Source organism: Colius striatus, chromosome 16 (assembly GCF_028858725.1).
Source record: "Colius striatus isolate bColStr4 chromosome 16, bColStr4.1.hap1, whole genome shotgun sequence".
Lineage (NCBI taxonomy): Eukaryota > Metazoa > Chordata > Aves > Coliiformes > Coliidae > Colius > Colius striatus.
Window position 1 is genome coordinate 3859295 of NC_084774.1, and position 27026 is coordinate 3886320.

Here is a 27026-nt window from a genome sequence, read left to right on the forward strand (position 1 = left end):
GCCGGCGGGGCGCGGAGCGGCCCGGGCGAAGGGGCGGTGCCGCGGGGCGGAGACGGCGACCTCCGGGGCGCGGCGGCCCGGGCCGGGGTCGGCGGCCGGGGCGGCGGCGGCGGCGGCCAGCCTGACCGACAGCAGCTCGGAGGTGTCGGACTGCAGCGCCTCGGAGGAGGCGAAGCTGCTGTCGCTGGAGCTGGGGCTCAGCGGCAGCGATGGCGAGTCCCCGGGCAGCGCCCCGCCGCCGCCGCCCTCGGCCGGCGAGGCCTCGCCGCTGCCCGAGGAGCCGTCGGCCGCCTCCGTGGCGAGCAGCCGCCTGCAGCTCAGCACCTCGCTCGCCTTCTCCGACCTCACCGAGGAGCTGCTGGACGCCGGCACCGACGGGCTGCTCCGGGAGCTGGAGGACCTGCGCTCCGAGAACGACTATCTCAAGGTGGGCACGGCGGCGTGGCGGGGCAGGGTCGGCGCCAGGGGAGCGTGGGTCAGCAGCTCCGGGCATGGCTCAGCGTGGCACAGCATCCCCGACGGCAGCGTGGCGTGGCGTGGCGTCCCTGGGCAGGGATCAGCGTGGCTTAGAATCCCTTGGCACAGCAGGGCAACGTCTTCATGGCGTGACATCCCTGGGCAATAACAAGACACAGGGCCATGGGACACCATGGCTCAGCATCCCAGGGCATGGACACCACAGCACCCCAAGGTATAGCATGGCTGAGCATCCCAGGCACAGGGGGTTATCCCAGGGCATGGCTCAGCATGGCACAGCTCTCCAAGACCAAAGCACCAAACTGCATGGCTGGGCACAGCTCAACTCAGCCCCACATGGCCCAGCACTGCCTGGTGTGACTTTACTGAGCAGCATAGCCTGGTCTGGCTCAGCTGGGCAGCACGGCGTGACATGGCCGAGTGCAAGGCTTGGTATGGCTCAACCCAGCTTGGCATCACTGAACCTGGCCTGGTATAATAAAACTGGGGATTGCCTGGCATGCAAGCACAGCTGGGCTTGGCTCAGCTCAACATAGTGTGACATGGCTGGATGCAGGGCTTAGCTTGCCTGAGCCTGGCATGGCCCAACTGGGCTCAGGGCAAAGCTCAGCTCAGCACAGCACGGCGCAGCTGGGTATGTCCCAGCATGGTGTGGCATGGCTGGGCACCATTGGCTCAGCATAACGTGGCATGCTTTGGCATTGGCACAACGTGGGCCAGCTTACCCTGGCATGGCCCAGCTGGGCATGGCCTGCCCTGGCACGGCATAGATGGGCACAGCTTGGCTCAGCATGGTGTGGGCCAGCTTGGCATGGCTAGACTCAGCACAGCTTGGACTGACACAGCAAGGCACAGCTCAGCACAGCATGGCTGTGTGCACTCCAGCTTGGCATGGCACAGTCTGTCCCTGGTTTGGCATCCTGGGACTCAGCATGGCGCAGCCTGACCCTGCCTGGCCTGGCACAGCTTGGCCAGGCACAGGGTGGGATGCTCCCTGCTGCCCTCCCTGCCCGCTGCTGCTGCCAGGCCCTGTGGAGATTTTCCAGCTGGCTTCTCTCCGCCGCTTCTCGCGCTCCCTGGGGCCTTTTTCCATCCCGGCCGCCCGGCGCTCGGGTGTGTGGTGGGGCCAGGACAGCCATGCTGCATGGGGACAGGGCACAGAGCCCTTCCACACTGACTCAACATGCCCTGGCACACACAAACACCCGCTGGGTGCCGTGTCCCAGTGAGGCATTTTCCGGCCTCAGCACATCTTCAGGGTGGAGCTGTGGGTGCAATGACCAGCTGAGGGGCTCAGGGCAGCTACTGCATCCCGCTGCTGCTCTGGGGTTGGCACAGGGTGGAAACCAGGTGAGCTCTGAGCCACTGCTGCCAAAGTTTGTAAAGGCATCAGGATGACAGCCACAAGGTGAGAGCTGGGAGTTGGGTGATGTGCTTGAAGATGCTCAATCAGGCCCTTTGTCCATTAGCAAAGCCCCAGTTCACAGCTGGTGTCCCAACTCCTGCCAGAATTAGCAGCAAGAGCTTAAGGGCTTTGATTTACTGAGAGCTGGAAAAATACAGATGAGGCCCCTGCAGTTCCCAAGCAGGCACGAGCGGTCGCTTCCCCCACCTCAGCAGGGGCTTCTGCACAGCGAGCTGCAGGCACACGGGGTGCGAGGCTTTGACCTGCCGTGAGTGGTGGCAGCTGGAATCCCCAGGGCAGGAGCTGTGGGGACAGCAGAGGGCTGCCAGAGCTGAGCACCGTGGGTGTGCTGGTGGCATCTTGTCACCTTCGCTGTGACGTTTGTGTGTGCTCACACCAGCGTGCAGGGCTCCTCCCTGGCACCTGCATCCTGCTAAGCAGGGTGCTAACTGTGTTTGGGTCTTGCAGCTTGCTTCTGCTGACACCTGAGAGGGAGACCGGCTGGGGTGGTACCCCACGATGCTACAGGCTTGGGGCAGAGGGGCTGGAAAGGTGTCTGGCAGAAAAAGACCTGGGGTTGGTGATTCACAGCAGCTGAACATGAGCCAGCAGCGTGCCCAGGTGGGCAAGAAGGCCAAGGGCATCGTGGCTGGGATCAGCACTGGGGTGGCAGCAGCAGCAGGGCAGGGATTGTCCCCTGTGCTGGGGCCTGGGGAGGCTGCAGCTCCAGGGCTGTGTCAGTGCTGGGCCCCTCACTCACTGCCACAGGGACACTGAGGGGCTGCAGCGTGGCCAGAGCTGGGGAAGGGGCTGGAGCACAAGGGGCTGGGGAGGGGCTGAGGGATGGGGGTGTTGAGCCTGGAGAAGAGGAGGCTGAGGGCAGACAGGAGCCCTCTCTGACACTCCCTGACAGGAGGCTGCAGTGAGCTGGGGGTCGGTCTTTTCTCCCAAGGAGCAAGTGACAGGACAAGAGGAACTGGGCTCAGGTTGCCCCAGGGGAGGTTGAGGTTGGAGCTGAGGCAAAACTGTTTCCCTGAGAGGGGTGTCAGCCCCTGTGCCAGGCTGCCCAGGGAGCTGGGGCAGTGCCCAGCCCTGGAGGGATCCCAAAGCCGTGGAGCTGAGGTGCTGAGGCTGTGGGTCAGTGCTGGGCTGGGCAGGGTGAGGGGAGGGCTGGGACTGCAGCACCTTCAAAGACTTTTCCAACCCAAATGACTCTGTGATTCTATGATACGTGCACACAACCCTCGTGCTCGAAAACACAATGGGAAGATTTGCCTGGTTTCTCCAGCAAGGAGCACAACATCATGCTGGGCTGCAGCAGGGTGCTGGCTTGTGCCATCCCTGCTTAAACCTGAGGGATGTTGGGACATTTGGCAGGAATGAAGCCCTAAGCCAATCAGTCAGTGATACCCACCGTGCCATGCAGCCCAGGGGGGAGAGCAGCATGTGGGGCCCTGCAGAGCCGTCCTGGGCAGCTCCCCTCCACTACAGCTGCATCAGACTTAGCAGAGGTGACTTATTTCCTAGGACTCACCCAGAATCGCTGCAAATTAATGTGTTTTTGTATTTATTCGTTGGAACCAGCTAAAACCTGGTGTGTTTTTAAAGGACAGAGGAGGATTTGGAAGGGAGGGAGGGTGTGGGGGATGTTTTGGCACGGGCCAGGCGTGCGTGGTGCTACTACGGCTGTGATGCACGCGGGGCTCGGGAGCTTCCCAGCAGGGCCCTCTGAAGCGGTGCCAGCTCACGTTGCATCTTTCCTCAGCTGCCATCATAACCCATACATGTTTAAGCACACTTCACCCATTTCTATTTGCAACCTAGATTTCTGCAAAGCTCTGCCCTCCTCCTGCTGCTCTGGGGGGAGCAGCTGGGCTGGTGTCTCCTCTTCACCCCTGCCCCAGGGTGCAGGGGCTTGCTGTGACCACCCATGAATGGGTTATTTCAAGCATTGCCCCAAAAAGGGCAGTTTCTTGCTTGGCAGGTTGGCAGCCCAGCCCAGGGAGGAGGCATCTCGGGTGTCCTTGCCCCGACTCGCTGTTGCTGAGCCGTGTGATGGAGAGAGCAGCTCCCAGCCCTGCTCAGCGGGCTGGAAAATGTGCGATGCGATACGGCAGCAGCTGCAGAGGGACGGGCAGACAAAGAGTGGGCACGGGAGAGGGTTTGGAGAGAAGGGAGGGGATGGCTGCAAACCCTTTCCTCTCCTCTCCCTGAGAAGGGGCTTAGGCAAGAGCCACACAAAGCGGAGAGAGCAGCTCTGCCTGCCCCCCTCCTGCTCCCTGCCCTCGGGGTTTGAGTTTCCCATGGTGATGGGTGGATGGGTGCCTCATTGCCCCCAGAACAGCCAGGGACCAGCGAGGGCTCGCTGAGAGCATCCCACAGGGGCACTGGGGGCTGCATCTGGGCAGTCTGGTTTGCACTGGGTCCCAGCTCTTCTGCTGCTCACATCCTGCCCAGCCCCAGCATTGACTGTGCTGGGGGATCCTGGTGTCCTCGGCAGAGCTGGGGTGCAGGGCTCTGCCACATGTCACCCCACCAGCAGCCACCCTGGAAGGGGCTTTGCAGCCCCCTGCCTTTTCATATACTGGGCTGCAGAGATCCCAGCTGTTTGCCTGTTAATTTATGGGGGCAGGTGTAAAGCTGAGAAACGCTGTTTTTCCCTGGCTGCTGTGCTGTGCTGGCTGCCAGGCGGGAGCTGGCCAGGGACCGGGCTCTCAGCCTGACATGGAGGGAAGGAAAGCTGATGTTTACTGCCAGAGCTGGGCTGGAGCTGCTCTGATGCACCTCGAGAAACCCCTGTGTGACACATGTGTGTTCCTTACCCATCCTCCAACCTGCTGCACCCCAGCACAGGCTCAGGGTGAGCTGCCCTTGCTGGGATGCCCTTGCTGGCAGGGGACATGCCCGGGCACCACAGACAATTTCCTTTAGGAATCCCTTCTGCTCTTATTTTTTTCCTGAACAAATTCCCTCCTCTGTCTGTTGGAGGCTCAGAGTTAATTGAAAGCTGCTGCTTTTGTCCTGTAATCTCAGAGGGAGCAGTGGTGGTTGCTCCTGGATGGTAATCCCCATCTCTGCGTGGGGGATGGCAGGTTCTGCCGTGGGCGCAGCCGCTGCCAGCGCGGCCCCGAGCTCTGCACAAAGGCATCCACACAAAACAGGCAGGCAGCTTCCACCCTCTTTCCTCCCCTTGGCATCTTGTGCTGAGGTCTGGAGGGTGTGAATGCAGAGGCAGGGCTGTGCTCCCCAAAGGGCTGCCCGTGCCCCACGTGCTTGGCTGCGCCCCAGAGCGCGGGGCTGCCAGAGCCGAGGGGGTGTGTGCTGTCGGCAGCACAGGCAGCCATGGTGGTGTTTGCATCATCTTGGCTTCAATCCCTTGCTGCTTTCTGCTTCTAAAAGATAGTGGATCCTGCAGAGGAGCTGTGAGCATTGCACAGTGTGAGAGCCTGCTCTGCTCTGAGCTTGCTGCATTCCTGCAGGTGCCCAAGGCATTGAATCATTTGGGTTGGAAAAGCCCTTGAAGCTGCTGCAGTCCCAGCCCTCCCCTCACTCTGCCCAGCCCACCACTAACCCCTGGCCCTCAGCACCTCAGCTCCACAGCTTTGGGATCCCTCCAGGGCTGGGCACTCCCCCACCACAGGAGATCTGAGGGTTTAACTCTTCTGCCACGACCCATGCTGGGTTTGATCTGCATTTTGAGGTGTGTTCTGCCATCTCCACAGTTCCCCCTCCTGCCATTCCCCCCTCAGGGCCATCACCCTAAAGCTCAGCCTCTTCCAGGTCTTGCCCTTCTTGGAGGAGCCAGTGTCCTGCAAACAGGCACGTGGACACAGCCTTAGCTGTTACCTTCTCCTGCTCTGAAAACACACGTTTTATTTCCCCCTGAGCTGGCACCAGGCAGTTTGCTTCCCAGCCTCACACTTCTTAGTTTCCTTAATAATCTCCCCAGGGAGCCACAGTGCCTCCCAGGTTTGTGCAGAGAAGGTTGAGGGTGTTTTGCCTTTTGAGTTCCTCTGTGGAGTGTAACCTGGCTCCTGCAAATGCAAGCAGGATGTTTGCTTCTTTCTGCACACCACCATCCCCTGGGCACTGAAACCAGCCTGCCCAGGCTGCAGATCCCCGGTGGCTTTTCCAAAACGGGAGATATCCAGTGTAAAACCAGCAGGAAATCTCTGGTGGGGCAGAGATGAGGTGAGCACAGATGCAGTGGTGGGGAGCCTTGGAGGGAGTGAGCAGCCCATGGGGGCTGGAGGCTGAGACTCCCTGTAGGAGTGGGTGCCTTTGGCCAAGCCTGGCAGCCCCCAGGGGCATTTGGGGTGGAAGGAAGTCATTTAGCTCATCCTCTGTGTCACCTACCTCCATTTCACACTATTGAGCATCCCTTATGGTGCTTTGTCCTCACAAAGCCACCCTTGGGTTTGGGATGTTTCTGTGGGGTTCCTCCCTGCTCCCAGCTCTGTTCTCACCCTCTAACAAATGGGGGTTTTGCTTTGATTTTGCTAAGTTGGCCATCCACTCCAGAAAAGGAGCAGATGCAAAGGGTGAGGCTCAGTGGGCTCTGTGCAAAACCAGCAGGCACGCAGGCTGCTCAGCAGCCACAGCCCAGCCTTGAATGGGGTCAGCTCTGCCTTTCTGTGCTCTTTTCCAGTGTGCTGGCATTCTTCTGCCTTGATCCTAATGTAGCTACTCTGGTTTAGCAGCTTGCTGTGGTCTTGCCTCCAAGGGCCGAGCTCAGGGCAAGCTGCTCAGATTTATTGGCCTTATAGAAGGGTGAATTCCTGCAGCTGGAGCAAAGGGAGACATTGCTTTCCTGTCATCCTCTAAGAGCCAGCTCTGCAGTGCAGGAGCAGCCCAGGGCTGTGCCACCAGGCTTTGCCCAGGCAGCAGCTCGTGGCAGCTCACAGACTCCCTCTAAAATAACGGTTGCTACAACCCGAGGTATAAACAAGCAGGAGCTCTTGCACGGCGAGCCCAGGCTCTCTTCCAGCAAAGGGAGGGTTTGCTTGGGTTTATTCCAAGGCCTCTGCTCCCTGCCCTGCCCAGCTGCTGCCTGGGGAAGCCGCATGGCAAACCAGAGCCGGTGTGGTTGATGCTGGAGCAGGACACAGGCTGCTCTGCAGTCATGTTCCAGCCACAATTTGTGTGGTTTTGGTGGTGAAAGGTTGTTTTCCATCACTCCTGCTCACCTGCAATGCACAAGGCATTTTTTTCCCCATGGAAGCTCCCAAGGCACAATAGATCCCATAAAGCAGCTCCCTGGGCCGCTTTGGGTTTCCCTGGTGTCCCTGGGGCTGTGGCACTGCCATGGGGGATGGGCAGTGCTGGTGCTGGGTTTCCATGGGGTGCATTACAGGGCTGTCTGCTGGCACCTGGGGTTCATCCCTGGGGGGCTTCACGCTTGAGCTGTCTGGGGGGGTGTTTCTGAACCCTGCCTGCAGTGATGCCCCTTCATGGGGGATCTCTGGCTCTCCCTGGAGCAGCGTGGCAGGGCGGCCCCAGGACACTCCACTGCCCATCTGGGTGCCTCAGGGCTGTTTCTGCCCTGCTCTTGTGTTCAGGACCCCCCAGTAAGAAGGAGAGTGGCAGAGGGTGGCAGGACACTGGTGGCTGCAGCAGCCTGGGCTGGGATATAATCCAGGATTGTCTAATTGCCGTTCCTTATTTGTTATGTAGTGTTTCAGACCAACAGTGAGCGACTGTGACTTGTCCCTGCAGCTGCCACCCCCCCTCCCCAGGCTCAGCTTTGCCTTTTGGGGGAATTCTTGCAGCTGGGGCTTTGTCTGGGCTGGGTGAGTGCGGAGGCGAGTGTGCCAGCGCCTGGCAGAGCTGGCACGGTGCTGCTGTCCCAGGCTCCACTGGCACTGGCGGTGTCGGGAGCAGCAGGGTCCTGTCCCCCCTCTGCCTGCAGTGAAGCAGGGATGTGCATCCCCACTGCCTGTGCCAGCTCATCGTGTCCCTGCCAGGGCTGTGCTCGGCTCTCATGGCCATTGGGCTTGGCAGTGATGGAAGGTGCTTAGTAGGGGGGTTGGCAGGAAAGCAGATGCTCAATGCCCTCCCAGGAGTGTGCCAGGCCCTCCGGGTTGTGTTGGGGAGGAGAAGAGCTGTGCAGTGGCTGGAGATAGGGATTGAGATCGTGCTCATGGGGATGTGAAAAGAGCTTTGGGCAGTAGCACAGCCTGTGTGTGTCCCCAGGGACTGGAGGGGACAGTCCTCAGGCATCCCCCTGCTGCATGGGGAGGTGGCTCTGGGGCTGAGGCTGTTGCAGGGTGTTGTGTGCTGCAGCCCCAGAGGAGACTTTTGGTTGGTGTTGATGCCAGCTGGATGGCACCTCTGCCCTGCTGTGACCCTGTGCCAGAGGCTCTGCTGGCCTGGGAGAGGCTCAGCACCATCAGAGGCTGATGAGACCAGGAAGGGGTGGAAGTGGGACCCAGCCTAGCAATTGCTGTTTGGTGGCAAAATAAGGGACAACCTCTGTTCCCCAGCACTGGTGGCATCTTACTGGTGTCCCCAGGTTGCCTCCCTCCCCTGTCCTCGCCTGCCATCTCCTCCTTGCCTCGCCTGCCTTCCTGACACATCTTTTCCAAAGATGACCTACATTTTCCTCACAGCAGCTGCTGCTTGTACTGCTGCTGCTGCTTGTGCTGCTGCTGCCTGTGCTACTCCTGCCTGTGTGGCTGCTGCCTATGCTGTTGCTGCTGCTGTCTGGGCTGCTCCTGCCTGTGTAGCTGCTGCTTGTGCTGCTGCTGCCTGTGCTGCAGCTGCTGCTTGTGCTGATCCTGCCTAATATGGCTACTGCTTGTGATGCTGCTGCCTGTGCTGCTGCTGCCTGTGCTGATCCTGCCTATGTGGCTACTGCTTGTGCTGCTGCTGCCTGTGCTGCTGCTGCCTGTGCTGATCCTGCCTATGTGGCTACTGCTTGTGCTGCTGCTGCCTGTGCTGCTGCTGCCTGTGCTGATCCTGCCTATGTGGCTACTGCTTGTGATGCTGCTGCCTGTGCTGCTGCTGCCTGTGCTGATCCTGCCTATGTGGCTACTGCTTGTGCTGCTGCTGCCTGTGCTGCTGCTGCCTGTGCTGATCCTGCCTATGTGGCTACTGCTTGTGCTGCTGCTGCCTGTGCTGCTGCTGCCTGTGCTGATCCTGCCTATGTGGCTACTGCTTGTGATGCTGCTGCCTGTGCTGCTGCTGCCTGTGCTGATCCTGCCTATGTGGCTACTGCTTGTGCTGCTGCTGCCTGTGCTGATCCTGCCTATGTGGCTATTGCTTGGGATGCTGCTGCTACTGCCTATGTGGCTGCTGCTTGTGATGCTGCTGCCTGTGCTGATGCTGCTTGTGCTGCTGCTGCTTCTGGCTGTGTGGCTCCTGCCTGTGTGGCTGCTGCTGCAGCCTGTGCTGTTGCTGCTTGTGCTGTTGCTGCCTGTGTGGCTGCTGCCTGTGATGCTGCTGCCTGTGCGGCTGCTGCCTGTGTGGCTGCTGCTTGTGCTGCTGCTGCCTGTGCTGCTGCTGCCTGTACTACTCCTGCAGCTTTTCTCCCTCCCCCACCTTCCTCTTTCTTTTACCACAAGTATTTATAGGCGCCCGTGGTGGCTGGCCCCCTCTGCCTCGCTGGTGGGTGATTGTGCCCAGCTGGCTCTGAGCCCTTTTCCTGCAAGGATGAAGCTTGACTCAAGGTGTTGCAGACTCGTAGGATGGAGGAGGGCAAGGGAGCCACGGTGGGGAGGTGTCCCAGGGTGAAAAAAGAGAGGAGAGCAAGCTGTGGGCTGTGTCCCCTCTGAGATACATCTCCCTACAGGATGAGATCGAGGAGCTACGCGCCGAGATGCTGGAGATGAGGGACGTGTACATGGAGGAGGACGTGTACCAGCTGCAGGAGCTGCGGCAGCAGCTGGACCAGGCCAGCAAGACGTGCCGCATCCTGCAGTACCGGCTGCGCAAGGCCGAGCGGCGCAGCCTGCGCGTGGCACAGACCGGCCAGGTGGACGGCGAGCTCATCCACAGCCTGGAGCAGGACGTCAAGGTGAGACCAGGACGGCAACATCCTCAGCTGGGCAGTGCCCAGGTCACTCGAAGGGGTGAGAGGTGGATGTGGCGGCTGGTTGGGCACGAGGAGGCGTGCCGGGAGCTCTGCGGGGCTGTTCTCTGGGGTGATGTGAGAAAGGGGGAGCAGCGCTCTCAGCTCACAGGTGGTCTGGGCATGGGCGTTTTTGGGGGGATCCTGCAGATGGAGAGGAGCAGCGTTGGCAGAGGATGAGGCTCCCACAGTGCCATATGTGCCATCTGTGCAGGCTGGAGCCCAGCCCAGCTGTGTGCCCCGGGGTCGAGCTCCCTTATCCTGCACCGATGGAGAGCCCCATCACCACAGGAGTGTGCAGGGAGGGAGCATGAGGACCAGCACCCTGGGAACCTGGGAGCTGCTCCTCTTGGCTGTGGGGTTAGCCCTACAGAGCCCCAGGCATTGTGGCAGGCAGGCAGGGGCAGGGACAAGGAGATTTCTGCAGGGTGACGTTGCCTCAGCCTGTGCAGCTGCTGCCCCTCGAGGAGCTGCTGGTGCCTGTGAGTGTTTGCTCAGGGCTCTCAGCCCCAGGGCTGGTGCCAGGAGGGAGGTGTGGTGGCAGCCCGAGACAGCTCTGAGGGCAAGGGGCAGCAACTCGAGGAGTAACTTTGCTTTTTGAGCAGGAAGCAGCTGATCCTGGAGCTGAGATATGCCACAAGTGCAGGGCTGTGAACCCACCTTGCCCTGTTTGTCCTTGTTGAGGGCCCAGCCCCCTACTGAAACCATCCAGAAGCCCCCAGCTCAGGGTGCTGCTGCCAAAAAGGTCCCTCCAGCTTCTCCCTTTCTGGGAAAGGGAGCATACTCTATCCTTGAGTGGAATGGGAGCCCAACCCCACAGCCTGAGCTCTGCCAGCCATGCAGTGAGGCTTGCTGCACTGGTATCTGGGCTGAGCAGGGGTTTGAGGGGACTGGGGACATTTTTTCCTTTCCCTGTAGATGCAGGAGTGAATGCTTCATGCTGTTAAGCTCCCTTCATGCTGGGGCTGCTCCCTCACTGTGATCTGGAGAGGGAGGCTCTGGGCTAATGCCTGGATGGATGGAAGCTCCCCTTGCCCTGGGGGCAGCTGCTGTGTTCCCTCTGTAACACGATGCAGCCTCTCGCCTTTCTCTGGCCAGCACAGCTGCTGCCTGCAGTGACATGCTGCCTGCTCCTGTGCTGCCCAACGCCTCCTCCAGCCTTCTGGCCACTTTTCCAGCCTTACAACAGGGGGGAAAAATGTACAAAAAGGCATTGAACATCCCACGGTGTTAGGGCTGGGGAAGGCAGGGTTTGGCCAGGGGATGGGGACACGAGGCAGCTTTGTAGCTGGTGGAGGAGGAACAGCAGTGACAGCCCATGCTGGAGGGGCTGTGCACAGAGGCTGGGCTGTCACCCAACACGGTGCCTGCTCCAAAGGCTCTTGGTAACAACCTGATGAGCTCAGGCATTGCAGGTGCCCAGACACCTCACCCAGGCTGATGGCAGCCCTGTTGTGTGCCCAGGTGGCCAAGGACGTCTCCATGCGGCTCCACAATGAGCTGGAGGCCGTGGAGAAGAAGAGGATCAGGCTGGAGGAGGAGAACGAGGACCTGCGGCAGCGGCTCATCGAGACGGAGTTGGCCAAGCAGGTGGTGCAGAACGAGATGGACAAGCTCCGAGAGGTGAGGGGGGACGGGGGGGTATCTCCAAGGCTCTGCCCATAGCAGGTGTCCCAGCCCTGCCCCGTGGGATCTCCCATCCCTGCTCACATCCCTGAAACCCAAACTGTGCTGCAGATGCCTGTGAAACCCAAGCAGGGGCTGTCCTCACTGAGGCACACGTCATCCCACCCTGCGGGCATGGGCTGGCTCTGCCCCGGCCTGACGTGGGGGCAATGGGACTTCCCCCCTGCACTAGACCCACTGCATGTGTCCTCAGTCACTTGCCCAGCCCTGGCCACTTGGACCATGCACAGCTTCCACCAGCCAAAGCTCTGTGTGATGCCTGGAGTCCACTGTGTCCCTGGCACGGTGCCTGGTGCTGGCCACATCCTGAGCCAGGCTGCTGGTTCAAGTGGGGCTGAATTGTGGGGCTGCATGGCAGAGGTGTCCCAGAGGTGTCCCAGAGATGTCCCAGCAATGCTGCAGAGCTGGGTGGGTGCACAGTCCCAGCACTGTCCTGGGAAGCCATGTGCCATTCATGTACCCATATGCCCAGATCCAGGGCACCCTGTGCCATGCAGGGTTTGGGACCTGGTCCTGGCCAGGAGTGACATCATCCTCAGTGACAGGAAAGGCATCCCTGTGACAGTGTGGGCTTGTCATCCATGGCAGTGCTTGTAGCCCACTTCCCTCCTGCCCTGGATGCCTTTGGTCCCCAGGGAGCCTCAGGAGGCATCAGGGCAGAGCCTGGGAGGAGATGTGCCATGGCAAATCCCAGCCCCTGCCCCACGGAGGATGAGGCTAGGGAGGGCTCTCCCTGCCCCCTGTGCTGCAGGGCAGGTGGCCATCACACAGCCTGGCATCCATGGGGCCAGCAGAGGGTGTTGGGGCCACAGGACCAGCACCCATCCCTTCTGCAGCCAGCCTCTGGCAGCAGGACACTGAGCAGTGTCACCCCAGACAAGGGTGTGAAATGGGCTTCCCTGCAAGCGTGGGCTGAATGACAAACAGCAGTAGTGGGAGCTGAGCTCTCGAGCTCTAAAAACAGGCAGAGAAAATGAGTGTGTGGCCAGAGCACAGGGAGAGCTGAGCACCAGCTGCCACCCTGCCCTGGCAAAGAGCAGGGGACAGGATGCGGCCCCTCTGCAGCTGCGTGAGCTCAAGGGACACGCTGCTGGCTGGGAGACCTGGCACAGCTCCCTGAGGCCAGGGATGGCTGTCCTGGGGCTAGCAAGGGCATTGGGGTTACTCACTGATTGCAGAGTGCTAATTACAGTGAATTAACAGCCCTCCTCCTTCTCTTCCCTGCTGCTGAAGGCCACAAAGCGTGGCAGAGCTTGTTAGCAGCCCAGCCAGGGTGGAGGGCTGGGCTCACCCCTCAGGGCTGATTATTTCTCTCTCCCAAGAGGTTTCTCCCATAATTGTCAGGATGAGTGGATCATCCCCAAAGGCATTTTCCCTCCAGCCTTACCCCTCTGTGACCTCTCCTGGGGGGCAGGAGAAAAGTGAGGCCAGTCTGAGTACCCTGTGCCCTGTACCACAGGATGCTTGGCCACAAGACCCTTCAGCATGGCCACCCCAGGGATGCAGCCAAGGAGGAGCCGTGACAGCTGCCCTCTGACTCCGCTGCTGGAGCCAGGCAGTGCCCTTTGGCAGCCCTGGGCCGCAGCATGGCAGGGTGAGGGGTGCTGACGTGGCACAGGCAGCCCCTGGGAGAGGCTCTGCAGCAGCAGCAGCAGCTCCAGCGATGGTTGTGGCCTTAATAGGAAAGCCTGGAGCTCAGCACCTTGGCACAGGCAGCAGCTTACATTTCACAGCTGCTTTCTTTGGCTGCTGGGCCTCAGCACCAGCTTGGAAATAGGTCCAGGGCTGCTGCATGGGTCAGCCAGCGCTCACAGGGGCCTGGGTGGATGATGCTCCTGGGTTTTGCCCCAGCTCTCCTCCCCAGATAACTAGCCCAGCTCTGGACACCCATTTTTTACCTCCCTAATTGCTCTGTTTGGCCTCTGCGTCTCCCAGCTGTCCTCACCAGCCTGGAGATCATCCCTTGTGTCACTAGAGACCCCAAGGGCAGAGTCAGCTGAGGAGCCCTCCCCATAGCTGAGTGAGCAGGACATGCTCCTTCCATGAGGGAGAGGCGTTGGGGAGCGTCTGCTGCTCCCACACTGGCATGTCCTCAGAGCCATCCCTTGGCCTGGGGGTTGGATTCCCTGCTCCATCCAGCCCTGACAGGGCCGTGACTCAGCCTCTCCACGGCTCGTTTCCTGCTCATTTCTTGCTCATTTGCCTGCAGGGGAAATTTCTGACCAAACCCCATGAAATGATGCTTTCCAGGCCCTCAGAGCAAGGGCCCTCAGCCCACTGAGGCTCTGGCATTCCTCCTGGTCTGGAGAAGTTGGCATTGGTGTCTGTCCACGCCAGGTTCGACAGGAGGCTGCAGTGAAGTGAGGGTCACAAGTAATAAGTGACAGGACAAGAGGAAACAGCCTCAAGTTGCCCCAGGGGAGGTTGAGATTGGAGCTGAGGCAGAACTGTGTCCCTGAGAGGGGTGTCAGCCCCTGTGCCAGGCTGCCCAGGGAGCTGGGGCAGTGCCCAGCCCTGGAGGGATCCCAAAGCCGTGGAGCTGAGGTGCTGAGGGCTGTGGGTCAGTGCTGGGCTGGGCAGGGTGAGGGGAGGGCTGGGACTGCAGCAGCTTCAAGGGCTTTTGCAACTGATTCTCTGAGGCCTGTTGCTGGGTGCTGGGCCATGGCTGTGGGTCACAGCCCTCTCTCCTCTCTGCAGAATTCCCTGAAGAAGAGGGGATCTCGCTCCGTCGGGAAGGCCGAGAAGAAGCCGTCAGTGCAGGTACTGCTGCCGGCCCAGCCACTGGTCATGGGGCCAGCTGGAGGCTGCGCCCAGCCTGCGAGTGGCACGGGCAGGGTATGGCAGTGCCAGCCCCTCACAGGGCTTATCCTGCCTCTCAGACACGCTGCATTAGGGAGGGGTTGCTGTGCTGGGCCCCCCTCATTGTCCTCAGCCGATCCCTGGTCTCAGTTATCAGTGCAGCACCAGTGGCAGCCTGGCAGCTTTAACCCTTTCTGCGTGTCAGCACTGCAGGAAGGAGCTGAAGGACTTGGGCTCTTCCCTCACAAAGCTGCTTCTGCTCTCAGCTAGGGGCAGTTGCAGCCTGAGTCCCCTCTGCCTGCAGCAGCAGCTCTGCTTGAGGATGGCCCAGGAGCCCCCGTGGGGTCTGGGGGAGCTGAGGGTTCCCCCAGGCGAGCTGTCCCTGCCTCACGTCAGGAGCAGCAGCAGCACAGACCAGGCGAGGGGGGATTTGGTGGCAGCAGCAGGATTGGAGCTGTCACTTGCTGTTGGGCTGAGCTGCTGTGATGTGCTAATGCTGTTACTGGGGCTCCGAGGGGCAGAGCTGCTGCTGCAGGAATAGAAATGCAAGTGTTTTAATGCTGGAAAAAATCCTCTTTCGAAGGCAAAGGATCTGAAAGGTTTATCTGAGGAGTAGATTGGCTCCCCCAAAGGCAGGGCCCTGGAATGGAACTGCTGCCTTGCTCTGCTGAGAGCATCTCACGGGGGGACCCAGAGGTCTGCTGGGTGACCTGTGTCATTCCTGGCACAGCCCACCCATGGGATGTGGGTCTCCAGGCCCTCACAGACTTTCCACTTCAGTCTTATTTATCATGTCCCTTCAACTCCATCCTTGAGGGTGTTTTCAGGCCAGCTGATGGTCCCAGGGTTCTGCCCAGAGATCACCAGACAGCAGCTCTGCACCTACACCCAGCTGTGTTGGGAGCTGTCTGGGAGCCCCTCCATCACCCCCCCTTCCCTTCCTGAGGCTGAAATGCAGCCCCTCCTCTGCCTCCCTCTAGAGCAGGGAGCAAACCCCAGCCCTGGGCTGCAGTAAAACCCATCTCTGCTTCCCACACCCACAGAGCTGAGTCCCCTCAGCCTGGAGACGTGGGGCTGGACGCAGCCCCAGTTCTGTGCTGGGACTGATGCTCCAGGAAGGAACTGGTGCTGGAAAGCAAACCCCGAGCTTCCTGGGAACAAACACCCCCTCTCCCAGGAAGCCCTGGCCCAGTGGCCCTCCAGCACAGATGCTGGTGACTCATTCATGGCTTCCTGGGCCCCTTTCCTGCCCCTCCCCCAAAACTCTGGGTGAGCACCAGCACCCATTAAAAACGGAGCTGAGGGGAGCAGCCTGAATGCTGCGAGCTGCTGCAGAGCCCGGGAGCACTCGAGGTGGCCATGGGGACCTGAGTGTCCCTCCAGCCCTGCCACAGGACAGAGGCACGTGCTGGGCTGCTGCATTTTTTTCCTTCTTGATGGAAAAACAGGAACTGAGGTCATGTCTGCCCCGGGGGAGGGAGGGAGGGCTGGAGGGCTGTCCGGCCCCCCTCCCCTGATCCCGCAGCTGGGGGCACGGCCTTAATGCGCCTTAGCCAGGCCACGTCTGCCTGCACCAGCGAGGCAGAGCAGCAGGGTGGCTCCTGAGGTCACAGCAGGGCATTTGAGGGATAAAATGGCACCCCAAAATCATGAGACACTCACCCCATCGCCCCTGTCCTTGATATGAGCAGCCTGGGAAGTTTGTGCGGGGTTTGGGAGGGTGGGAGTGTGGGGGTCAGCAGCACTCGAATTAGGGGACAGCTTGTTTCTGTCAGGAAAGGAGATGAGTTTAAGCTTCCAGGGCCAGCAGCCAGCCAGGGCAAAGGGCTCAGTCACCTCCAGCACCCCCAGGGCTCCACTCCACGGGGTCACAGCCCGGTGGGGTCTGCACTGGAGCTCGAAGCGCTGGAGTGACCCTGCAGCACGGGAAGCCACGGGCTGGGTGTCAGGAAATCCTGCTCTTCCATCCAAAAAAGCTTCCCAAAGCAGAGCAACAGTCTGCCTGGGCAAACAGCCCAGAGGCTAACTGCTGCATTTCAAAAAAGAACACGTGGAGAAACGGTCCCAGGAAGTGAAAAAGGGCTTGGGAAGGGAGCAGCGAGCTGATGCGGGGGGGTTGCTCTGGGTTTTCTGGCCCCTGGCAAGGTGGTGGCAGCAAGGAAGAGTGCTGGGTGGGGGCTGGGACTTGGGGAGCTTTCCTACCAAAAGTGCTGCTTCTCCATCCTGTGCTGGAGGTCTGAGGCTGAGCAGGAAGAGGTTGCAATGGCACCAGCTCTGATTGTTTCAGGCTTTGACAGCTTTCTGGAGGAAACGTTGGTGGCTTTTACCTTACCCTGTGGGTTCTGACAGCTTTCCCTCCCCCTCCTCCCTGTGGATCGGGCTTTGGTGGGGCTGAGCTCAGGCCCTGCATACCCATCAGTGGCTTGTTGTCCTTCCTGGGGCTGGAGCCACAGCTCTCCTCACCCAGGCATCCTACCCCGTGTCCAGACTCTCCCTGAAAGCCTCCAGGGTGGATCTCAAGTTGTTCCCACTCCGTGAGCTGCAGCTTCCCCATGATGACCGAGGTGGGAGGGTGGCACGTCCCCAGGGCTGGCTCAGAGCCACCACGGCCCTGGAAGTGTTCTTCTAACACCCGCACCCTCCTGGTCCCCAGGAGGACAGCGCAGACCTGAAGTGCCAGCTGCATTTTGCCAAGGAAGAGTCGGCCCTGATGTGCAAGAAGCTGACCAAGCTGGCCAAGGAGAACGACGGCATGAAGGAGGAGCTGCTGAAGTACAGGTCCCTGTACGGGGACCTCGACAGCTCCCTCTCCGTGGAGGAGCTGGCCGACTCTCCCCATTCCCGGGAGGCCGAGTTGAAGGTCCACCTCAAGCTGGTGGAGGAGGAAGCCAACATCCTGAGCCGGAGGATAGTGGAGCTGGAGGTGGAAAACCGCGGGCTGCGGGCGGAGATGGACGACATGAAGGGTCAGGGGGACAGAGAGCTGCCGGGGCAGGACACGCGGTTCCTGGGCAGCGTCTCGGGCTGCGGGGACACGGGGGACACGGTGGCAGAGCTGCGCCGGCACCTGCAGTTCGTGGAGGAGGAGGCCGAGCTGCTGAGACGCTCGCTGCTGGAACTGGAGGACCAAAACAAGCTCCTCCTCAACGAGCTGACCAAATACAAGTCGGAGCACGAGCTGGACGTGACGCTGTCGGAGGACAGCTGCTCGGTGGTGAGCGAGCCCTCGCAGGAGGAGCTGGCCACGGCCAAGGTGCAGATCAGCGAGCTGAGCGGCAAGGTGAAGAAGCTGCAGTACGAGAACAGGGTGCTGCTCTCCAACCTCCAGCGCTGCGACCTGGCCTCCTGCCAGAGCACCCGGCCCATGCTGGAGACCGACGCCGAGGCCGGCGACTCGGCTCAGTGCGTCCCCACCGCCGGCTGGAGGGACGGGCTGAGCGGGGAGCCCGACGGCCAGGACAGGCCGCCCGGCCCCGGCAAGCTGCACGATGCACCCGCCAAGCTGCTCAAGCCCAAGGACCTGGAGACCTTGCTGGGCATCCGGGACCAGGCGGCGCTGGTCAGCAAAGCCATCGGTGTGTTGATTTCGGACGCCAACGGCTTCAGCTCGGGGCTGAAGGCTTGCCTGGACAACGAGTGCGTGGGGGGGCTGCTGGGCGAGGCGAGGGGCAGCGGCAGCGAGAGCCCCAGCGATGCCAAGCTGATGAACGTGCTCCTCATGCGCCTGGGAGTGCTGCAGCAGGACCTGGGCTGCCTCGCCAGGAGGGTGGATCACCTCACCGGCGGCCTCAAGGAGCACACGGACTCTTTCCCCTTCTCCGGCCCCGGCAGCCACGACACCACCAAAGAGGGGCTGCAGAAGGAGCACTCCTCTGACTTCCAGGTACGGCCTTCGCCCCACATCCCCCGCAGCAGCCAACGCTTGATTTGCCACCCTGTTTCCTCCCGCTTTAGCAGAGCAAACCCCCATCCCCAACGTAACCTCCCTCCTGCCTCTCCAGAGCAAAACCCCAACTAACACCTCGCTGCATGCCGGGGGCACCGGGGACAAGGTAGGACTCTGCTCCAACAGAGTGTGCCCAGGGCAGGGCATCCCGGTGCAGCTGGTTGTGCCAAGGCTGCTCTGCCCACGGCTCAGGGGCTCTCAGGTACAATTCCACCTTGGCAGGGGTCACTGTTTTGGCTGCTGTCCCCAGGCTCAGCCCAACATCCCCGACTCAGAAGCCCTTTGCTAATTGGGGAAGAGCAGCCAGCATCCTCCTGAAAGCAGCCCAAGATAAGGGGCCACAAGAAGCCTCAGCCTCCAGTGGTACCCAAGCAGGGTAATCAGGAGAGCAAAGGCTCCGGGGCAAATCTGTATCTGATGGGGAACACCTCTGGAGCAGCAGAGAGCGGCTCCTGCCCCCTTCTTTGGGGGCTCGGAGGCCAGGGCTGTCAGTGGCGGTTGGGGCTGCGGGCACAAGCCCCTCTCTGGAGCACACTCACTTGTTCAGAGTCCTATTTTTCCGCATGTGGTCCCACAGCCCCAGGTCCCAGTCTCCCTCAGTCACTGCATGGCACCGTAACCGGTGTTTGCACATTTTTTCCCTCTTTCTCTCTTTCTTTCCCCTTCCCCCGAACAATCCAGGCCACGTGTCTCCTCATCTTGTGTTTCCTTTTGGTTTCCGCATTGTCTCCCGCCACGGTGATGAAGCTCCTTCTCCTCCTCATCCTTTTTGTTGTCTTGTAGTTCTTTACTGTTTCGGAGACCCATTGTTTTGTTTTCTGGCTTTTTTTTTCCTTCCCGCTCTTTTGGTTCGTTCTCATTAACCTGCCCACGCATGCAGCAGCCTGACTTTAGGGACACCGACCCCTTCCGCATCCCCCACGCCAAGGACACGGACCCTGCACAGCCCCGGAGCTACAGACCCTGTCGGCCTGAGGAGAATGACTCCTACGCCAGCGAGGTAGGGAGCAGGGAGCCCTGTGCCCTCAGCCAGCGGGGCTGGGACAGGGCTGTGGGGCAGTCACACAGTCCTTTGGGTTAGAAAAGCCCCTGAAGCTGCTGCAGTCCCAGCCCTCCCCTCACCCTGCCCAGCCCAGCACTGACCCACAGCCCTCAGCACCTCAGCTCCACGGCTTTGGGATCCCTCCAGGGCTGGGCACTGCCCCAGCTCCCTGGGCAGCCTGGCACAGGGGCTGACACCCCTCTCAGGGAAACAGTTCTGCCTCAGCTCCAATCTCAACCTCCCCTGGGGCAACCTGAGCCCAGTTGCTCTTGTCCTTTCATTACTGCAGAGAACAGACCGACTCTCACCTCACCACAACTCCCTGTCAGGGAGTGTCAGAGAGGGCTCCTGTCTGCCCTCAGCCTCCTCTTCTCCAGGCTCAACACCCCCATCCCTCAGGCCCCCCCCAGTACCCTTGTGCTCCAGCCCCTTCCCCAGCTCTGTGCCCGGCTCTGGCCACGCTGCAGCCCCTCAGTGTCCCTGTGGCAGTGAGTGAGGGGCCCAGCACTGAGCACAGCCCTGGAGCTGCAGCCTGCCCAGGGCCCACCACAGGGGACAATCCCTGCCCTGCTCCTGCTGCCACCCCAGTGCTGATACAGACCAGGGTGCCCTTGGCCTTCTTGCCCACCTGGGCACGCTGCTGGGTCTTGTTCAGCTGCTGTCCACCAACACCCTAGATGGGGCTTTCCCCCTCATGAGAGCCAGGAACAAGGGAACCTCCTGAGGGAGAGACACTGGGAGGATGTCCCAGCTCAGTGCAACCCAGCTCATCCCCTGCCCATCTGTTGCAGATGAAGGAGCTGCAGCTGGTGCTGTCGGAGGCCAACGAGAGCTTGCGGGGCCTGCAGGAGCAGCTCTCACAGGAGAGGCAGCTGAGGAAGGACGAGGTGGACAACTTCTCACAGAAGATCTGCCAAGTGAGTATGCAACAGCCCCAGTCCCTGGGAGATGGGTGTCCCCACACCCACGGCTGTGCCACTTCCAGCCCCAGGCTGATGACCCACTTGGGGACCTGCGTGTCACCCGGGACCACACACAGCACATCCCATCTCCAGGAGGCACAGGGGCTGAGCACACTCTTCCTTGCATGTGGGTGTGCAGCCATGCAGGGCTTCCACCTATGGCAATGCCTCGATGGCCGTTGTCCCCAGCACACAGCCAGGGCGTTGCAGCTCTCCAAGGGTATGAAGCATGGGGCTGGTATCAGGCTCAGCCCACACTCCAGGGCAGAGGCACACAGGGCTGCCACCAGCCCGTGTCTCAGAGCCCATATGTCTCTCCACAGCTGAAGGAGGACCACCAGAAAGCACTGCTGCGGCGGGAGTTTGAGCTGCAGAGCCTGAACCTGCAGAGGAGGCTGGAGCAGAAGTTCTGGAGCCAGGAGAAGAACCTGCTGGTGCAGGAGTCGCAGCAGTTCAGACAAAGCTTCCTCCTGCTCTTCATGAAGCTCAAGTGGTTCCTCAAGCGCTGGCGCCAGGGCAAGATGGTGCACAGCGAGGCCGAGGACTTTTTGGAGGTATGTTGGGCTGAGGGGCTTCTGCCCCAGCTGCTGTGGGCCACGCTGCTGAGCATCCCCAGGGCTGTCCTTCATGCCTACACATCCCACCCAGGGCTGCTTGGTGCCGTGGGCTGTGGGTCCCCTCACCGCCGCAGCCGTGCTGTGTCCCGCAGGTGAACAGCATGAAGGAGCTGTACCTGCTGCTGGAGGAGGAGGAGCTGGCCCCGCAGCAGCAGGCAGACAACAAGATGTGCAGTGGGGACTCCTGGACCCCCAACACGGTGAGAGGGGTCCCCACGAGCCTGGGGGGTGGGCAGGATCATCCCCTAATGCAGTTGCAGCTCCTGTTGGGGTGCAGGGCTGGGTGAGGGGGGGATGCTCCCCTCCCCTGTCCCTCCCCCCAGCAGCCTGCAGAGCTGGGGTGCAGAGAGTGCGGCTCCCGTGGGCTCCCACCCCATTTTGGGTCCCCCCTTCTGCTCACCCCCAGTCCCCCCACAGCCCAACGAGTGCATCAAGACGCTGTCGGAGCTGAAGGCGACGCTGCAGGAGCTGTGCCGGGAGCTGCGGGAGGAGCGGCGCGGCGCCGGAGAGCTGCAGCAGCAGTTCACCAAGGCCAAGGCCGCCTGGGAGATGGAGCGTGCCGAGCTCAAGTGCCACATCGCCCAGGTGGGAGCCCAGGGCATCCCACAGGTGGCCCATGGGCTGGGGGCCACTGTGCCTGGTGAGGCTGGGAGCTGGGGGCTGAGAGGCTGTGGGGCAGGGCTCCAGGCAGAGCACGCTGGGGGAATCTCAATTAGCAGCCGCTCAGCAGGAGAGTTGCTATAGCAACGGGGCTGGCACAGAAACCTGACTGTGGAGCTGCAGAAGATGCTCTTTATTCCTCTGCTGGGTTTGTCTGGGGTGAGTGGGATGGTACCAGGGCTCAGCATCCCTCCCTAGGATGGGTATCTGGGAGCAGCATCAGAGCCCTCCTCTCCTTCCCCGGGTCATGGCGTAGGTGGGAGCTCTGCACCCCACAGGTGCTACAGGAGGGACATATGGCTGCAGCAAGGGCAGGAGGTGGAAGGAGGCAGCCTCAGCACTGGGGGAAGCTCCTGCCTGCAGAAGCAGCCCCATGGGTCCCCCAGCCCTGCCCTCACAGTGCTAGGGGGTTTGGACTCCCTCACACTGTGCTGGCAGCAGCCTGTGGCTGTACGTCAGCTCCGCTCCCCAAAGCCACTGCCAGCACCTCCCAGGCAGAATTTTTCCAAGCAGAGTTCAGCAGTGGTCCCCAATTCCCCTATCTCCCCCCTAGAAAGATTGCAGAGCTGCTGCAGTGGCAGCATCCCAGCTTCAGGTGCCTGCCCAAGAGCTACCAAGGTGATCAGGGGACTGGAACATCTTTCTTATGACGAAAGGCTGCAGGAAAGGCTATTCATCCTGGAGAAGAGAAGGCTGAGGGGGGATCTCATTAACACTTACAACTACTTAAAGGGTGGATGTCAGGAGGATGAGGTGACACCTTTATCTGTGGTGCCCAGTGACAGGACAAGGGGTGATGGGCACAGGCTGGAACACAAAAAGTTTCACTTAAACACAAGGAAAAACTTGTTTGGGTTGATGTGAGGGAGCCCTGGTCCAGGCTTGCCCAGGAAGGGTGTGGAGGCTCCTTCTTGGGAGGTTTCCAAACCCACCTGGACACATTCCTGTGCCCCCTGAGTGAGAACTCCTTCAGGTCCCTTCCAGCTCCCACCATCCTGGGATTCTACAATTCCCAGGGTCCTCTCTGCCATCCCTGAGGTGATGTGGCCCCTCTGCAGAGCCAGGCCCCACAGGCAGGGTGCAGGCAGAGCCCAGCTGAGCAGGCAGAACCTTCAGCCCATGTCCCACTGGGTGACCATCTGCCAGGCCAGCTGGCATGGTGTAGCTACAAGCCAGGGCTGGCCATGCCCACAGCCAAGCCACACTTACTGCCCAAACCAGGCAGCGTGGCACCAGGATGCCCAGGGCCTTGCCCCTTTGCTGGGGATGCCCAGCTCCACACTGGAGCCCTGGGTCCCCCCCAGCCCCCACCATGTCCCCACAGCTGGAGTCGAAGGCGGGCAAAGGCATGGCAGAGCGTGCGCTGCCCGACTGGAAGGTGGCACTGAAGAGGGAGCGTGAGGAGCACCAGCATCTCCTCGCCGAGTCCTACAGCGCCGTCATGGACCTCACCAAGCAGCTGCAGATCAGCGAGAAGAACTGGAAGCAGGAGAAAGTGGAGCTGCTGGCCCGCTTCAAGGAGGAGCAGCAGCAGGCAGAGCAGCAAGCGAAGGACCTGCAGAACAAAATCAACCAGGTACGGTGTCCCCCACCGGGAACGTGTCCCACAGCCTCTGCCGCTCGCTCCTCACGCGCCGGGGCCAAGCAGCAGCTGCTTTTGCTGGCCCAGAGGGGGATGTGGCACATGCTGAGTGACCAACACGTTGTCCAGTTGCAGAAAGGAACCAACCCTTGGGCACTGAAGCACTCTGAAATGGAGAAGCACGGCAGCAACTGGAAAGAGGTGGGCAAGAGGAGGTGGAGAGCTCTCGGTGATTGGGCTCAGGTCTATGCTAAGGGTTAGATGGGAGGTCACATGAACCTCAAGTAACACCCCCGTGGGCAGCAAGTGAGGCTGCAAGGGGAAGCACCATGATGGAGAGCTTGGCTGAACCCCAAGGACTTCCCTGGGGTTATAAAAAGCTGATGTAAAATTGATGTGGGCACAGTGATCCCCATGTAGCCACGGGACTGGGAACAGGAGGGAGGGTGGTAGTGCTGGAAGGGAGCAGGGACTGCACCCTGCTCCAGCCCATCCATGTGCTTTGGTCCTGTGCTTGCTGACACCAGAGCTTTCTTTTGTGCCCTCCTAGGCTCTCAATGAAAAAATCACAGACAAAGAGACAATCTCTGAAGCAGAAGCCAAGGGAACCAACCTCAAAAGGTGAGCTGGTGCCTGCATGGTCCCTGGGGCACAGAGAAAGCTGCCTGGAGCTGTCTCTGGGCTTGGAAGCACTGGCAGCTCATAGGACATGTGTCCAGAGTCCAGGATTGTCCTGGAGGCCAAGGGCTCCCATGAGGAGCAGGACTGGGTGCCAAGGATAATCCTGGCACTAGGGGAAGCTCCTGCCTGCAGAAGCAGCCTCGTGGGTTCCCCAGCCCTGCCCTCATGGTGCTGAGGGGTTTGGGCTCCCTCACACTGTGCTGGCAGCAGCACATGCCTATTCATCAGCTCCACTCCCAAAAGCCACTGCCAGCACCTCCCAGGCAGACTTTCTCCAAGCAGGGCTCAGCAGTGGTCCCCAATTCCGCTCTCTCCCCCCTAGAAAGATTGCAGAGCTGCTGCAGTGGCAGCATCCCAGCTTCAGGTGCCTTCCCAAGGGCTGCCAAGATGATCAGGAGACTGGAACATCTTTCTTATGAGGAAAGACCAGTGTGGGGACAGGTTGCCCACCCCTCTGCCTGTCCCCTTATAAGCACCATCCTCTCTCCTCCCACAGGACCAAGTCTGTTTCCTCCATGTCAGAGTTTGAAAGCTTGCTCGACTGTTCTCCCTACCTGCCTGGGAAGGCCACATCGGGGCTGGGTGACCATTCCCGGGGCAAAAAGGCACCGGCGGGCACGCAGCTGCTGCCCAGCAGCATCCGGGACAGCGCCGGCCTCCCTCCCTCCAAATGCACCTACGTGAACATCGAGCAACCTGCCCCCGACAGCCTGGCCAAGGAGAAGCTGGGCATCTCCTCCTGGGACTACTCACGGGCAAGCAGCCTCTCCGGGCACGACCCGGCCCAGAAGCAAATGCAGAGGAGCTACACGGCGCCCGACAAGACGGGGATCCGCATCTACTACAGCCCGCCGGTGGTGCGGCGGCTGGAGGCGCCGCTGGTGCACAACAAGGAGGGCAAGATCATGATCGAACCCGGCTTCTTGTTCACCATGGCCAAGCCCAAGGAGCCCGAGGAGTCGGCCAGCGCCGAGAGCACCTACAGCCAGTGGCTGTGCAACTTCTCCAAGCAGCAGCGGGAGCTGCTGGACGGCGGTGCCGGGGAGAGCGCGGTGGCACCGGTGCCTCGCTTCCCCCCGGCGCTGCACGACCTGGAGATCTCCGGCAACATGAGCGACGACATGAAGGAGATCACCAACTGCGTGCGGCAGGCCATCCGCTCCAGCTCGCTCGAGAGGAAGGTGAAAAGCACCTCCAGCCAGACGGTGGGGCTGGCCCACGTGGGCACGCAGACCATCCAGACCGTCAGCGTGGGGCTGCAGACCGACCTGCCGCGCGGCGGCGGCGTGCACGGCAAGAGCTGGTCCCCGCGCAGCTCCTCGCTCGTGTCCGTGCGCAGCAAGCAGATCACCTCCTCCCTGGATAAGGTCCACTCCAGGATCGAGCGGCCGTGCTGCTCCCCAAAATACGGCTCTCCGAAGCTCCAGAGGAGGTCTTCCTCCAAGCTGGATGCCTCCAAGGACAGGAGCCTCTGGAACCTGCACCAGAGCAAGCAGAACGGCTCCGCCTGGGCCCGCTCCACCACCACCCGCGACAGCCCCGTCCTCAGCAACATCAACGACGGCTTGTCCAGCTTGTTCAGCGTGGTGGAGCACGCGGGCAGCACCGAGTCCATCTGGAAGCCGGGTTGCCCCGAGAGCGGCCGGGCCAAGCCCGAAGTGCCCAAGTACGGCCTGGTGCAGGAGTTCTTCAGGAACGTCTGCGGGCGGGCGCAGAGCCCCACCGCCCCCTCGGAGAAGAAGGAGGCCAGCGGGGAGGAAGGCAGCAAGAGAGCGGAGCACCCCGGCCCTGTCACCTACCACCCGGCTGAAAACGTCGCCCGTGTCTTGAACAAGAAAGTCCTCAAGCAGAGCAGCTGCGAGGACCCCAAACCCTCATCCCCCAGCCAGGGGAGCAAGGACGCGGCCCTGCGGGACCCAGACCTCATGTCAGCCATGGCCAGCGAGGTAAGGAGGCCGGCTGCTCCCCGGGTGTCCCGCCCTGCTGGGGGACGCAGCGCCCGACCCCTCTAACCCCCCTGTGCCCCGTCTGTCTTTGCAGGACATGGCGTGTGACTGCAGCTCCCAGTCCCTCACCTCCTGCTTCGCCCGGCCGTCCCGCTCCGCCGTCCGCCACTCCCCCTCCAAGTGCAAACTGCACCCCGCGGACCCCCCCAGGCCCGAGGAGAAGCCGGGGCCCTCGAGTGAGTGAGGCCGCGGGGGGCCGGGGACGCAGCGTGCCCGCTGGCCACTCTCCTGCCCGGAAAGCGCCGGTGCCCCGCGGGGCCCCTCGGAGGCGGCACCGGCACAGCTGGGCGCATCTGTCTCCTAATCGCCCCTGGGCCCCGGGGACGCTTACGAAGCAGATGTGGAGCCGCTGGTGGAGGCCCCGGGGTGGCAGAGACCCGCTTGTTCCGAGCCGCTGCCGGCACTGGGGGAGGTCCTTGCCCGTGCCCACCACCCTGGGAACGTCAGCTGAGCCCCTGCCGTGCCCAGGGCTCAGCGAGGAGGGGACAGCAGCCGGCTGAGGCTGCTGGTGTAGGGAGGGCAGGGCCAGGGCGAAGCGCGGCGGGGAGGTGGATGGATGGATGGATGGATGGATGGATGGATGGATGGATGGATGGACGGATGGCGCCTGTGGATGGAGGGTGCTGGCCCTGGCCCCTGTGGCCACTGCCGGCCCTGCCCGAGCCCCAGCACATCCCTGCCAGCTCCCATTGCGGACGGTTGCATCAGCCACGGGGCTGCCGCCGCTTCCCCAGGCAGGAAGGAGGCGGGGAAGGGTCCCTGCGGTCACCCAGGCTGGGTTGGCTCTGGGAGCCCATCCTGGCCACTGTTCTGCTCCAGAGGAGAAGCAGAGCTCCTTGGCTGCTGGGAAAGGTCTGGGTGGTCGCCCCATCTCCTCCAGAGAGGGGGCTGCAGGATGCACAGTGCCTGTGTGTGAGTCGTGTGTGTGTGTGTGTGTGTGTGTGTGTGTGTGTGCACGCACATCTGCTGCCGCCGCGGCAAGTGGCTGCGGCTGCAGCGTCTCCTCCCACACTGCACCCACCTCCCTGCCTGGGGCCACTCGTAGTTTTTTGCTCCTCCAAGCGCTGAATATAGACATTTCTCTTTTCTTTTTTC

At 61.4% G+C, this 27026-nt stretch overlaps 1 protein-coding gene across 3 annotated transcripts; it reads left to right on the top strand.

The window, feature by feature from the left end:
- MTCL2 (microtubule crosslinking factor 2) lies at positions 1-27026 on the top strand. Of its 3 annotated transcripts, none has more exons than XM_062009485.1 (15): positions 1-427; positions 9672-9896; positions 11415-11573; positions 14334-14396; positions 17089-18318; positions 19262-19381; positions 20215-20340; positions 20688-20939; positions 21095-21202; positions 21420-21587; positions 22987-23238; positions 23374-23445; positions 23795-23865; positions 24422-25871; positions 25966-27026. In XM_062009485.1, the coding sequence occupies exons 2-15, from the start codon at positions 9699-9701 to the stop codon at positions 26113-26115; spliced, it is 4419 nt and encodes a 1472-aa protein (XP_061865469.1). In that variant the 5' UTR covers positions 1-427; positions 9672-9698; the 3' UTR covers positions 26116-27026. The 3 variants fall into 3 exon arrangements, with proteins under 3 accessions (XP_061865469.1, XP_061865470.1, XP_061865468.1); XM_062009486.1 differs by having other exon boundaries at positions 2-427; positions 20709-20939; XM_062009484.1 differs by having other exon boundaries at positions 343-427; positions 19265-19381.

Coding starts and splice junctions, on each gene's coding strand:
- MTCL2 (XM_062009485.1), top strand. CDS start 9,699: ATGCTGGAGATGAGGGACGTGTACATGGAGGAGGACGTGTACCAGCTG. Junction 21,203..21,419: donor ACTCCTGGACCCCCAACACG/GTGAGAGGGGTC, acceptor GTCCCCCCACAG/CCCAACGAGTGCATCAAGAC. Junction 25,872..25,965: donor TGTCAGCCATGGCCAGCGAG/GTAAGGAGGCCG, acceptor CTGTCTTTGCAG/GACATGGCGTGTGACTGCAG.